Source organism: Blennius ocellaris (assembly GCF_963422515.1).
Source record: "Blennius ocellaris genome assembly, chromosome: 4".
Taxonomy (NCBI): Eukaryota; Metazoa; Chordata; class Actinopteri; order Blenniiformes; family Blenniidae; genus Blennius; species Blennius ocellaris.
Window position 1 is genome coordinate 23,916,365 of NC_137653.1, and position 14,833 is coordinate 23,931,197.

A 14,833-nucleotide genomic window follows, 5' to 3' on the forward strand; every position below is an offset into this window, starting at 1 on the left:
TGGTGCACATGCACTGTAGCAGTGTTTCAGTAGAATTGATCAAATTCTGTCATCTACATGGAGCCAAAGAGCATGAACATGTTCAAAAAGTTCCACCCTGGAAGCCATTTTGAAAAAGTTGCATTTTCAGGGGCTCTGATCACTGTTGTTACGTAAACAGTACAAAAGTTTCACACTTTTACTTGAAAACAACACAAACAGGGCCTTAAAGCCAGATGTAAGTTATGCTATCTTTAGCACTAAGATTGAAAGCAGAACAGCCAAAACGACAAACCTGGAAAGTTGCACAATTCCAAAGTATGCTCTTTATCTTTTCATAAGTACAAAAAAGAACTGTAGGAGTATGAATATGTGACTTCACGGGGAGCTTCGCATGTAAAACCAATAGCAAGAGTTTTTGTTTAGACGTGTTATTGCATGGTTACTATCCAGCACTGGCATTCATCAGCTCCCCACAAAAGCTGTTACTTTACAAAACTGTGTGTTGAGCAGTGACTGTATCTTGACTTTTTAGTGTGTATTTCTGTGGGTGTGCACACTCCCAGCTATCAACAGATGTGTCAGATGACACGCAACAATACAACACGGCATGCAGCAATTAAAAAGGCTGTGACAAACAGTAATTTACCCATCAGTATTCTAGCTGGTGAACAAATAGTACGGCCATCTGGAAAGCTGGAACAGTTACTCATGAACCCAGCAGCTACTGGTCTGATGACAATTTGGCCTCAGGGGGTAATGGCCGTTATTGTGGTGTAGACAGGGGTTGTTCGGATAACAAACGATCAGGCCAAGACCTTCTCTAATGTTTACCAGTTGTTGTATGGAGTCTGTTAATCGAGGTTGCCGAGCTTAGGTGTTTGTGTTCCAGGTGACCTCTCAGTTAATCTTCACAGATTCCTGCATATGAGTAAATTCAAGTTGGGAGAAAAATTCTTATAAAGCTAGATAATAGCTGTTGGGTTCAGAGACTTTAACCAACTGCTCTGCCTTTCTTCCCCTCTTCACAGACTGTTAACATCCAGTCAAGCGAAGAAAAAAAACAAAACAAATCCGGCTGAAATGATTGGTATTGGGACTACACACTGACTACAAATAGATCGCAGAGTACTGCTATAAAAGAAAAAAAGAAATGAAAGCAACCTATCAGTAGTGCTGTATTCTCCAGCCTGATACAAATTATGTTTTGAAAGCTTGGAACTGAGAGCAGGCCATATGTAAGTGCAATAAATACTGGACCACTTAAACATGATCCAGCATGGAAAAAAAAAATAGTTCATCATTTTGGGAAACCTGCCATTTGTGTATATTTGACCTAACTGCGATTTCTTTACAAGCCTATACAAATTCCCTTTGAGGAACATTTAATGTATTCCAGTTAAAGAAAAAAAAAAGTGCGAAACAAGCTGTTCTACTTTCTTGTGAACGACTGACTTGTGCCCCATTTAAACAACAACACTTCTGAACGCTTTGCACACCTCCGATAAGCTGAATGACACCGTGCAAGACGCTAGCATGTAGCTCGCTGCCATAGTCTGCTGACTTGTACCCGAAGGTAAAATTCACAACGTCATGACCCATCTTTGTGCCAGACTGCTCATAATGACCGGAAGATAAACATGACCAATGAGCGGTTTGAATCCATTCTTTGATGCACCTAGCGTTATGGCGGTGAGCTTCCAGGGGGTAAAGGGACTGCGTAAATGCTACGCACTGCCCAGGAAGAGGGGATAGTGGCTACTACTTCTTAATTTTCTCTCAAAGATTTCATGCTAAACTAGGTTAGCATAATCTGAGCAGTAGCCCTTGTGTGGATGAGTTAGGTTAATTTTCTCACACAGTTGTATTTCTCAATAAATCATTCTTGATAGAATAAGGTCCCGTTTAAGCAGGAACGTTTTCTAGTGAAAACAGAAACCTTTTGTTGCATTTTGGGTTTTCGGGAAAAAGACAACGGTGCTTGGAGCCAACTGAACAAGCTACTTTTCGAAAATGCCTCCCAAGATACAATGTTTTGAAATTGCTCTGACTCCGTCTCCATGTGAATGGGACAAAACCCAAGAGAAGGCGCACCATTGCGCTGTATTATAACTAGTTCTTCTGCCTATATCCTTCCGTCTCACTCCATTACAGATTGTAATGTCTGATATTGTTCATTATATTATTGGTCCAGGTCAAGGGTCAGCAACCTGCAACACTCAAAGAGCCATTTGTCCTCTTTTTCCCACTGAACACAACACATTGGGAGCCGTTTGCCTCCAGAGTGTCAGGACTCCCAGTCTACATTCTTCTTGGATTTGGCAGTTTTATAGTTGAGAGTCACCGTGATAACAATCCACCTTCATTGTCTGTCCATACGGGTGTCTGTGTTCTTCCATTTCGTAATGTTTAATCACATTGTTCTTTGGCCTGGCATGCTAACAACATCACTTTCAGTGTTTCTGCCATTTTGATCTAAACGGGATTTGTTTTTAAAACTCCGCCTTGTGAACGTGAAACTTTTCTGAAAGAGAAAACAAAAGCTATATGTTTTGATTTGAAACATAGTTGTGTAAACGGGACCCCGGCATATTGAACGGGAACATGAGCCGCAGAAGCAGATTAGTTGTTGGTCTTTTCGGTGGGTTTGGAAGCTTGCAAGTGGGAAGATGTGCACACTTAATTTCGCGGTGCCGGCAGATGTTGCTGTGTGCCATGTGTGTGAGGGGAGAGCCCGTAAACAGGGATGACATTTCTGCTGCCTGGAGCTGATCTCATCCGCATGAGCCAATCAATCAATTTCTCCCCGAACAAAGGGACTCCAAATTTTTTGTGATTACGAGATTCATGCTCCCTCTGGTTGAGCGCACCAGGCCCTCTGAAGCTGCTTTACAACGCTGACATTTCCACAGTGAGCATAATCACAACAGCTGTTTAACTTCCTCTTTTGAACAAAGAGAATAGCTCTATTTTTCTGGGAAAAGGAGAAGAAAGAAAGAGGAAAAAAATCTTCTGAAAAAGCAGCGTCTGTGTGGGTGCTGCAGCCATTCATCCGAGCTGTAAGGGTAAAGTGTAAACACAACAAACACTGATCCAAAAAAGAGGCAAAAAAAAAAACCTGCTTCAAAACATGTCGCTTTTGTGTAGCCCTCCCTGCATCGTAAAGCTGAATTAATTTGTTTTGCTAGACTGTCGAGTAATTTTTATTCATTTCCTGTGGTGAATTTTTCTTTTTTGGAAGTTTTCCACCACATAACTGAGAAAGACATTTAACACATTCATACTTCTGAGTTTTATTCTTTTTAGCCTTGGCTTTGCGTCTTTTGGTGTTTTCCTTCCCCGCAACATTGTTATTTGCCTGTTTGTGTTATTAGGGGTTTGCAGGTGACCTGATGGTGAGGAACATTCAGCTGAAGCATTCTGGGAAATACGTGTGTATGGTTCACACTGAGGTGGACACAGTTTCAGCAGCAGCAGACCTTATCGTCAGAGGTATGGCCGTTTCCTCCTTACCTAAACTGCCTGTCATTGTGTTGCACTCTCTTTTGCACTGTCTTTTCCAAGATTCTAAGCCTTTTATCTCATCGTCGTTATGACTATGTTCAGTCGACGATACTATTGGGTCACAAGCGATACATTCTGGGTCTTTGGCTCAGTGGTGCCTGGCTCCTCCCCTCGGGGTCAGAGTTTGGAAGTAACATGATTGTAGTTAATTAAATTGTTACCTTTGCAATGGGCCCCATTTACAAGGCAAAGTGTCGAGTGAACTGAATTGCATTTGCGCTTTCGTTTCAGAAAAGTTTTGGGTTAATGCAGCACCATTTTGAAAACGATGTGATGGAGATGGCAGAAACACTGAAAATGACATACAGTAGTTTTCGTTTTCAGCCACGAGTAGGTTCTGTTGTTGGGGTTTTTTCATGGGATGAGACAACACACATGCACACAAAGAACAATATGCTATAAAGATTAACGATGCAACCTGACATTTGTACGGACAGAAGACTACCAAAACCCAGTAGGAATGTAAATGGCCATCCAAAACACGACAAAAGCTTTTTCATTTTCACTTGAAAACCTTGTCATGGGTCTAAAACAGAAACTGCCTTTGCTTATATTTGAAGCCTCCTGCTTCTGTGTGTTAGTGATCGTCTCCCCTGAGAGCATGGGGGTGGTGGGGGGGCTCCCAGGTGGAATATATAGAACCACTGCTGTGATTTGAAGTAGGTTGCAATGCTCCCTGACTCGGTTGTTAGTTGTGAACAACTGTGATGTTATCTTTATAGGGGGTCTGGATTCTTTATTGGTAAAAAGCCCCCATTTTCTTCTGTTTTAGTACTTTTAACCATTTTGAAAGATGTTTTTGGTTTGTCTTTGTCTAGTCATATAGGCCTTTTTTTTCTATTTAGCTATTTTAATATAGCTTTTTATTTTGCCTCCACACATTTAACATACAAGCAAACCAGCAAACTTTTTTCAGAAAAGCAAACGAGGCCTTTTGTGCTGAATAAAATCCCATTGTCCTAACTTGTGCCATGAAAAACAGTGTTGTCTTGTTCACACCAGTGAATTTAAATAGATGTTTAACAGGCCATTGAAAAACAATAACAACTCTAGATTCTTATGAATTTATTCTTCAAGAAATACACATCCTGATCAAGACTTGTAGGTGAAAGAAGACGTTCACTCACCATATCATATCCATCCACCTAACTCCAATACAGACTGTAAAATCTGGTCGTGCTCATTTTACCAGTGGTCAAGGTGAAATGACTGAGGCCCTGTTTTCATGACAGCTTTTCGAAAATGCTCTGACTTCATGGAAACGGGAGAAAATGCAACTTTTTGAAGACGCACCAACATTCTGCTTGAATGCGGGATAGCGTAACTTTTCTTAAATGCTGCAACCGGGCATGCGCCCCAAGGCCATGGTAAATAGTTATGGCCATGTGGGACTCGATGTACCATAAGAAAAATTCTTGCCTCCAGAGTGTCATGAACTCTTAGTCCAGATTCTCCTGGGACTTGATAGTTTTATATTTGACAATCACTGTATTAGCAAATCAAACTTGGTCGTCAAGTGTTTTTATTCATTGATTCTAGTTTACCACATCGCAAAAAGACATGAAAATTAACAAAATATGGCAAAGAGATGACTGTTGCCCCTCCAAGACCACACCAGAGGATGGGGCGAAGGAGAAACCAATGACCTCGGTATGATAACCAAGGGTCTTATTCATATACACACCAAACCTCCATTCCTCTATTCAATGGACTTGCAAGTCACAGCCACAACTATTTGATCCAGTCAAGTCCTTCCTCCTGGGAGAATCTCGCCTCCATCTCTATCCAAACAATCTTTTGAATCGAGTTCATGTAGGTCTTTCTACAATCTGGATTTTAGCAAAGATATGAGTTCCATCCAGATAGATTTTCTTATATTCATGAAACACCAACTCAAACTACCAATCTGTCCAGTCTAATGTCTGTGTACTCACCATTGTTAATGTCTATAGCGTGTGTGGTTTCATTAAAAGAAAGTCAGTTACATCCACTTACTTACACAATGGCCCTTCATCATGAACCCAGAGGAAAAATTCAGACCGCGCTCACAGAGTACAACAATAATCTGCAGCTCGTCTCGGCTGTGCAGCTTTTACATAAGATGTTTTTTTATGTTTCTATGCTTATTGTAAAACCAAGCTTTGTTGATGTTCAGTGATCTTTTTTCCCCCTCGTTGGTAGTCCCCGCTGAGGGCGCGGTGGTGCTCCTGCAGATTTGCAAGGGCTTAGCAGGAAATCTCATGTCAGTTATCCAATCCCAGCCTGTTTGTTTGATCTCATGTTACTGCTCTCGCTAATTTTATAGAGATGCTAATTGAAAATCCTGCCTTGTGTTTCCAAATCCCCGATCATTAACGTGGTGTGGTTTATATTACTTCCTTTTCTTCCACTTGTTGAGGTTTATTAACCAGAATCCTTCAGGAGGAGTACTTCTTTTCTCTTTCTTTTCACGCTACTTTGCAGCTCCTGTGGGACAGTATAGTCCACATGATTAAATTACATGGGCACATTCCTAAAACTCCTCTTTTAGCTTTATAACAAACAACAAAGCAAAAAACAATAAACTACACTCATAAGTGGGCTACTTTTGTAGTTAAACCTTTGAGATTTGTAAATCTCTAATGCTTATATTGCCATTGGCAACAAGAAGCCTCTTGAAACTTCTCAAAAGCCTGGATTGTGTGTTTAGTCTGATAACAATGTTAAGTTTGTGGTCAGTTTTCCTTCTGTGAGATATACTGATGGTCAGACAGATTAGTTGGCGTTCACGAACCATTTTAATGTCACAATATCTTACGTAAATTACCTCCTGTTTATCTTTACTCTTTTACTCATCACAAGCTCCGGCATCAATATAACATAACAATCCTTCTGAAAGGGGAATAAACAGAAGGGCAATTATTAGACACATTGACCCAGTTCCAAGGCAAATTCATCCATTGGGATTGTGTTGTAGTTCAGTGTCTTGCTCAAAGACACTTTGACTTATCGATGGGAATGAACTTGCAACCTTCAGATTTAGAGCCTTGAAATAAACTCTCAGTAAAGAGTCTAAGGCTGCATTTACACAACATTGGAAGTAAATAAACAGCATTTTTGCCTTTTTGTTTCAGAAAAGTTTCACATTTCCATGGTAATGTTGTGAAAACCATGGTTGCTTACACAGTAAAAACTGAAAACGATGTAGTTTTCATGTAAGGCCACTAGTGGGTGCTGTTGGTTTTTGGTTGTTTTTGTAATGAAACCACACACATGCATGTAGAAAACAATATACTATAAACATTAACAATGGGACTACGCAGACATTTATATGGACAGACAGATACGATGGATTGTTTATATGGTGACTGGTTACTCTGGTGACAATAAAACCACCAAGTCCCAGGATAATATTGACTGGGAGTCATGACACTGGAGGCAACCGTTGTCCATCTACTGAGCATGTGCAGAAAAAAAATATTTACTATGGGAGTGGTGTGCATATGTAGGAGCAGCATTTCATAAAAATTGCATTTTCTACTGTTTACATAGAGATAGAGTTGGAGCATTTTGAAAAAGTTCCAACTTGGAAGCCATTTTCAAAAACGTGCATTTTCATTGGCTCTGAGTGCCGCTGTCGTGTAAGCAAACACCGAACATGCTCTGAAAATGACCTGTGTTTCCAATTTGCCTACTGTGATGACAATGGCTGCTGTTAAAGCAGCGCTTGTCCTTACGTTTATTCAAACACTTGTTTGCACTTACAATTAACAAACGCTCCATACGTCAAGGAGCAGTTGCTTTATGCTTCTCATTACACTGCCGCCTATAGTTTTGGCATGCTCATTGTTGCTCTTAACAAGGTTTTTATGCAGTGAACAAGTGAACATTATTTTGAAAACAGTCTGGTGTGAACAGTGTACTTTTTTTGAAAATGTAGACGGGGAAATACTATATACTGTGTGTAAATGTAGCTTAAGTCTTTGTCAAAATTCCTTCGAGAACTGCCACTTCATTCTGTCCACCTCCAGCTGGCACAAGTAGCCTCTCTATTGGAGCTCCTGACGTGTGATTGTTCTGAGTGGAAGTCCTGTTGGAACAAGGGCATCCTATATTTGTGAAAAGGTCTTTTCTTTTTTATTCCCCAAGTCAGTTTTTCATCCATGGAGAGTTGAGTGGAACAATATGTTCTGAAATATATAAACAATATTCTTTGAATCGAAACATTTCTATGTATTTTCAGTGTTTTGATGCAAATAGGAACAAATACATTTACGGTATTTACCAGCCTTCGGCATGCATGTTTTTACAAATTCACCTTCATTGCTGGCTTGGATGCTAATAGTGCTCCTAAGCCAGTTCATACTGTGTAGATTACAAATTGCAGTTACTTTCACAGAAAAATTGGAATCTTTGTAAGTTTTACACATGGCAGTGTCTTCCCGCAGGCTGGATTGGACTCCGTTTTGGCTCATGGGCTGGGTGTTTGACACTCCTGCCATCGATGAATTACCAGTCATGACAGATTAGTTGACTTCTATTGTTGTGGCTCATGCTTGGTCTGGTCTGTATCCCCTGACCTGTCTGCCTTGGTTGACCCTCAACAAGAGTTCAATGGTCCCGCCAGCAGAGTTCTTCAGGACGTGCAAACCCCTGAACCGTGACGGCATTGCAATCCTCCTGGACAGGGGAATAAATTCACAACATCACAAAATGCTTACTGAGCAAAATAAGCCTCAGGCAGCTTTAATACATGTTATCAATGGCCGATAAGAGATATGCTGGTGGAGTGGCTATTCTTTAAGCCAAAACATAAAGGATCGTAAGGCCTGTGACCTATGACAGTACATCAAAATGTACCTTTTGACCTTCATCTTGCAAGTGAATATTGCTGAATAAAAACCTGATCTAGTCCTAAGACATCAGTATAAAACCAGGAAATATGACTCTCCTTGAAATAATTTCTAAAAATTTAATTATTGAAGCTTTTTTGGCTTTAGTGTCAAAACATTCTTTAAAGGTACTAGATCATTTTAAGAACTTTTTCCTAAAGCACACCATGTCATCATTAATCCCTGCCAACATTTGTTTATTTGATAGTAATTGAAGCATAGTTTCATTTGTTGTGTTAATGGCTGGGGAGGTTGTTTTTCTCCTTCTCATTTTGTAATCTTTGAGAAAAACAAAGTGTAACTGATTAACACCCAAGTTGTAATTTTGCTCATATTCCTTCACGGCACACGTTGCTACATTTGGGTGCCTTCTCTCTTACAGCTCCGTGACTTTGTCTTGCCCTTTGAGTATTTCAGCTATTTGCGGTGCGTTTCATCAGCCACATGTCTCAAAAAGTGATGGCATTACCCAAACATGCTCGCGTGGCATCAGGCTGTAAGGAGAGACGAACGTAGATGACACTGAGGGTGTCATTGGGTTCAAAGAGAGAATCTATGTGGGTAAAAGCTTCACGATATACATTAAACAATCATGACATCGAGGATATCCAATCAAGGACAATTGCATCCTTGAGCCAAATAGAGGCAACTTGGGCTACATGGTAATCACCATTTGCACAGAGTCTCGGGGCTTATGGGCTTTTATGTTTAAGTTGGTGTTGCCAGAAGCTCCTAATCATGAAACCTGTGATAAGTGTTTCTAAATTTAACAAAACAATTGTTTTACCGGAGTAAGCTTTTAGCCTTTGGTCTCTTCCTTTTCTCTTTTCACTCATCAGGGCACTAATGTTTGACAGATGTCAGATTGGTTGACAGATTACAGTTGGTCATTTTGATACAGTATAGATAACATCCCTCATCAACCTGAAACAATCTCATTTTGCTTCAGCGTACATTGAGCTTCACCGCTGATCCTGGTGTCTCTTCCTTTCTCTGGGCTCGTTACAGGACCTCCAGGAGCCCCGGAGGGCCTGGTGGTGACTGACGTTACTGACGCCACTGTGCAACTATCCTGGGGCTCTGGACATGACAACCACAGTCCTGTTACCAGGTACATGGTGCAGGCTCGGACCCCCTTCTCTATTGGCTGGCAGACCGTGAGGACAGGTGACAACCAACCCAACATTTATCACCTTTTTTGTTCTATAAAATTGTGTCATTAGTCAAAATATTGCATTTTTCTTTTAAGGATGCACCGACACCAATAATATTGGATATATTAGGTCCAATACTGTGTGGTATATATAGTGATCTCCGATACAGCCCAGCAATTATTACGTGACGTCACCGATCAGCAATGAGTAGACAAGAGAGGACGAGCCATGTCCGCGATTTGGAGATTCTTTAATATAAATGAGAATGACAAAAGTCAGACTACAAATTTATATTCTGTCAAAATATCAAGTTAGCCTGAGTTAGCCTGATGTCACTCATTAGATTAACTCTCAGTGGATCAGTAGCGCACAGTCATGCTGCATGCTAAAGAGACGCAACCCATCGCCTTCACTCATCGTTTGCTTATGGATAGGAAATAAACGTCATGGCATTGTAAGTACTGTAATTTCCAGACTATAAGTGGCTACTTTTTTTTCACTGGATTTGAACCGTACTGCTTAAACAATGATGCAACTAATTCATGAAACTTTACAAGTTTAGGAGCTTCATGCAGGCGATATATGGGTGATGCGTTCGGGTGCATCACATAACTCCGACCTTCCTTTTTTTATCATCCTTTAAAAAAAGTGGTGTCGGTGCATCCCTGCATTGTTCCTTAATATTGTCACTTCAGCAGCCTCAAACGAAAACGTTTTCCATGATCCATCTGAGCACCTTTGGACACAGAGTAACCGCTGCTCGACATGCTATCAACCCCCCTTCAACTTTGCAATTGTAATACGAGTCACAGCCACCGCTTTTCACATATCCTGATATAAATCTTCAGAAAAAAAAAGAACCAGTAATAAAATCTTTACTACTGTCAAGCTATAAGCCACTAAAATGTCATGATGATTTACAGTTTATAGATGCAATGCATGAGCTGATTCAGTCTTAGCGCACACAAGATGTGAAGACACATTTTAATACAGTGGTCATTTAAAAATGACGTTCAGATATTCAGCTGTTTAATTATGAAAGAGGACTGACAAAATACTACATCCTACTTTACAGAATCTTAGTGATTATTACTCTTTTTATTACGAGTACAAGGCTGTGAAAAATGTGAATCTTTAATGCGTTTGAGACAACTCTGCTGCTCCAGGGGAATATGTGACTCTGGAAATGTCTCTTTAAACGGAAATTTGCAAGAAATATATGGACTGAGAGAATTGCAGCCAATTAATATATAACTTTGATGTATAATTTCAATCTCCCAGGATTGAGTTCCAAAACAAAGCCCTCTTTACGCGTACATTTACTTGTCATCGAATAAAAGTATTTAAAATGCAATGTGAACAAATTAATAATATATTTTCAGACAGTGTGCCATTCACTCACTGTATGGAAATGTATTTAGAAAATGGAGCCCGACTACATTAGATTGTGTTGACAACAGATCATATTTCACTTCGTTATTTCAGTTATTCGTTATTACATCATACCTGGTGGCAAGAAGGCACAAGCCACAAGCAAAGAAAAAAAAGGCCCAAAAATCAAGATAAAAAGACTTAGAACAACAAAGTCAACAGTTGCTCCTGAGACACTGCTGCTGGAAACTGCACACACACAAAATTACTTTAAAAAAAAAGGAAAATAAACAACGTCTAATTAAAATTACATCTAAGAAGAGACTTTTTTTTTAAGATCAATATCATATATTTAATGTTTTTATTGCAACTGTTAATTTCAAGTCCAATACACCCCTAATCAATAATTTATAAATCCCAACTCTGTTAAAGTGATGTCATATATGAACAGGCTGCCATACAATGTAGAAGAAGGTGATAAAACTATTACATGGAAGAAGAAATTTCATAGCATAGACATTAACGTCACCATTTGTGTGGGTCACAGATTATATCGCAAATGCAACATTAACATTATTACCTGCTATTGTGCAGCCCAACTCGAGACTTTAGTAGTCAACACTCCAGGTTAGAGTCCATCAAACTTGTGTTTTAGACTTCAAATGTTAATTATCTTCATAAATGTACCTGGAATCCAGCTTTGCACATACAAAGCACCTGGTGTGAATCAGGGATGCACCGATACCAGCAAGGAGTATCAGGTCCGACACCCTACGTCAGGGGTGGGGAACCCTGGTCCCCGAGAGCCGCAGTCCTGCACGTTTTCTGTGTGTCCTCACACCGACACAGCTGACAGCAATTAGTGGCTCGTTATCAAGCCTTCTGCAGAGCCTCATCATGAGAACTCAGGTGTGTTTGAGCAGGGAAACATCTAAAACATGCAGCACTGCGGCTCTCGAGGACCAGGGTTCCCCACCCCTGCCCTACGGGGTACGTTTACTTTTTTCTTCAATACTACCCGGCGAGTTTAACGTGACGTCATCCGATCCATCAGCAACATCGCCAATGGGTAGACAAGAGGACGAGGGATTTCAGCGTTTTAGAGATTCTTTAATGTCAATGACAATGACAAAAGTAAGACACACTGAGGGACAAAAGCTAGTTCGTACAACACCAGCAACTTAATCAGGGACCAGCAGCATTAGCCCGATGTTGCTCATGCTACATGCTAAAGACTTTCGATGATACAACTAGCAACACTACATGCTCAACATGATTAACATATGACGTCCCTCGGTCAACAGTCTCCAGCACACATAGGACAGTGTGTAGATAGACGCTACGCGCCGCCCCGTGCGTACTGGAGCTTTGGAGATGCGTGTAGCGTCGACAAGGAGGCTTTGCAGAGGCCATTCGTGGTGGCGCATAGCCTTCACTAATCGTTTATGCACTATTAATTTGGCTAAATGGCGTTTAATAGGTACTGGCATCGGTACTCCGCATCGGCAACAATCTCAAGGTCCGTCCTCATATTTGTACTCGTCTTTTAAAAAAGTGGTATCGGTGCATTCCTAGTTGACATCCTTCATGCTTCAGAATATAGCTTCAGTTTTTTTCGCCCCCTTCAGACTGAAATGAATTCCTTCCTCCTGCAGACCTGATTTGTTTAAGACCAGTTTAGTCTCTAAGAAAGATGCTCAGCTCCGACGTGTCAACCCCGTCAAGCGAACCCACCGCCTGACAGCTCATTCATTCGATTTATTTAATTGCTGTTGTGTTTAAAATTGCATTGGGAGACTGGAGACGTTGCTGCGCTATATCCATTACAGTTGCGGACAATTTAGGGCTGCTGGAGCAGTGACAAACTGTAATAGGAATAGCAATAAAAGATTTACAAATGTCATCATTTGGGTGCGATGTACTTCACTGGTTTTTCGAAATGTTTTGTATCTTTTTTTTTTTTTTCTTTAATATTTCTTACAGACAAGATATGAAATGTGCCTGAGTAGGGAAAAAAAAAAAAGAACAAGAAGCAACAAAACACATTTCAATTCTAAATTCTTTTAATCCTAGTTCCTGATTCTGTGCCTGGACAGATGATGTATGCAACGGTGACAGATTTAAACCCCTGGGTGGATTATGAATTCAGGGCCGTGGCAATCAACAGTGTTGGCGTTGGCGAACCCAGCACGCCGTCCAAACAGATTCGAACCCAAGCCGCAGGTATCCTCGTCACTCGGAAAATGTCATTTAACTGTTTGATTTATATTCACGTTTGTGACTCATGTTAAATCTGTCATTGGCTTTCCTGCCAAACGTTGGGATTGGCCCCGCGAAGCGAGTGGCGTTAAGCTCATGTGTGTCAGGATTAATTACCGGTAGCATCAACGGAAAATGTTCTCACGTGCCACAAGTGTTTTTTTTTTTTTTTTTCTTCTCCTTCTTCTTCTCTCTCTTTGGAGCTTTTGAGCGGAGTAATTTGATCCCGCTGGTTGATTCACGGGGGAACAAGTTTCCCGCCGCGCCTCACACATGGGGCCGACATGCGGCACTCGGCTAATAATGGTAATGCCGCTGTCAACTAAGTGATTAACCCCTTTTGTGTAAATGAAGAAGCTCAACATAGTGGCTGTGATCACCTCACTGAGAGCTGTGTGTGTGTGTGTGTGTGTGTGTGTGTGTGTGTGTGTGTGTGTGTGTGTGTGTGTGTGTGTGTGTGTGTGTGTGTGTGTGTGTGTGTGTGTGTGTGTGTGTGTGTGTGTGTGTGTGTGTGTGTGTGTGTGTGTGTGGGTGCGCGAGTGTTTTCTAAAGCGTTGTCTCGTGCTGCATTAGACACAACAGTGGAAACACTGAGGCATGAATGAGTCTCCTTTGTTGTGTGCGCAGCTCCCAAGGTCGCACCAGTCAACGTGAGCGGCGGCGGCGGAGCTCGAGGAGAACTTGTTATTATGTGGGAGGTAAGAGGATCATGGGCGTTTTTTTTGCAGTGGGCATTCATTGTGACGGGGGATTTTTTTTTAATTTCTCTAATCTGATGAGAATGAAGTTGCGGCCAAGTCGGCGGCGGCCGAGCTTTTAATTAAAGGCAGAGCTCCCGTCTGATTTGCTGTCTGTTGATTGACCCCCTTTGTCGCCCAAATCAAAACAGATACTGAGCAAATTTCACGTGTGTAAATCTGGATACCTGGTGACAACTTTACATTCATTGGATGCGGTTCAGAGCAGGGAGCTTCCGTATCGGGTTAACGCTTTCCCATATTTTGTCTTTGCGCTGACACCGCTTTATTAACGAATGAGTACATGCCGATACCGAGTACCGATTTGAATACTTATTGATTGCAATAAAGCGTAATTCATACTCTCTATGCCAATGACGTGCAAAGGCTATGCCACAAATACCACAAATACTTCCATGCATTATTGGAGCTGATACTAGTACATCCCTTCTTTTCCCCTTTTATTTTCCCTCTCAAATTGAATTTCTGCTCACGAACACTCGGGCCAAAGACGCAACTCTCTCTGTCTTCATCTCAGCCGGTTCCAGAGGAACAGCAGAGCGGAGAGGAATTCGGCTACGTGGTGGCTTTCCGCCCACTCGGCAGCAGCACCTGGATCCAGACGGTTCTGGCTTCAGCGGACGCGTCCAGATATGTTTACCGCAATGACAGCATCGCGCCGTTGTCCCAGTTTGAAGTGACGGTGGGAGTGTACAACAGTGTGGGAGAGGGACCGTTCAGCCGGGTGGTCCAAGTGTTTTCTGCAGAGGAAGGTGAGCAAAGCCGAATGAATCTCCCTCAGAAAGTTTAAAAAAACTTTTTTTTTTTTTTTTATTTAGTTTCTTCCCTCAAAATTATAATCAAGCAGTTGAGCTTCAAATCTAGTCAGTGAAATATG

At 41.2% G+C, this 14,833-nt stretch overlaps 1 protein-coding gene across 1 annotated transcript in view; it reads left to right on the forward strand.

Moving 5' to 3' along the window:
* cntn6 (contactin 6) overlaps positions 1 to 14,833 on the forward strand; it is a gene marked incomplete at both ends in the record, with an annotated part of 83,428 nt that overhangs the window by 37,571 nt on the left and 31,024 nt on the right. The window contains 5 exons of the mRNA XM_080494425.1: positions 3,354 to 3,471; positions 9,423 to 9,581; positions 13,013 to 13,162; positions 13,826 to 13,896; positions 14,474 to 14,708. Of these exons, the coding sequence (XP_080350551.1) occupies positions 3,354 to 3,471; positions 9,423 to 9,581; positions 13,013 to 13,162; positions 13,826 to 13,896; positions 14,474 to 14,708 (733 nt within the window). The remainder of the gene's footprint in view (positions 1 to 3,353; positions 3,472 to 9,422; positions 9,582 to 13,012; positions 13,163 to 13,825; positions 13,897 to 14,473; positions 14,709 to 14,833) is intronic.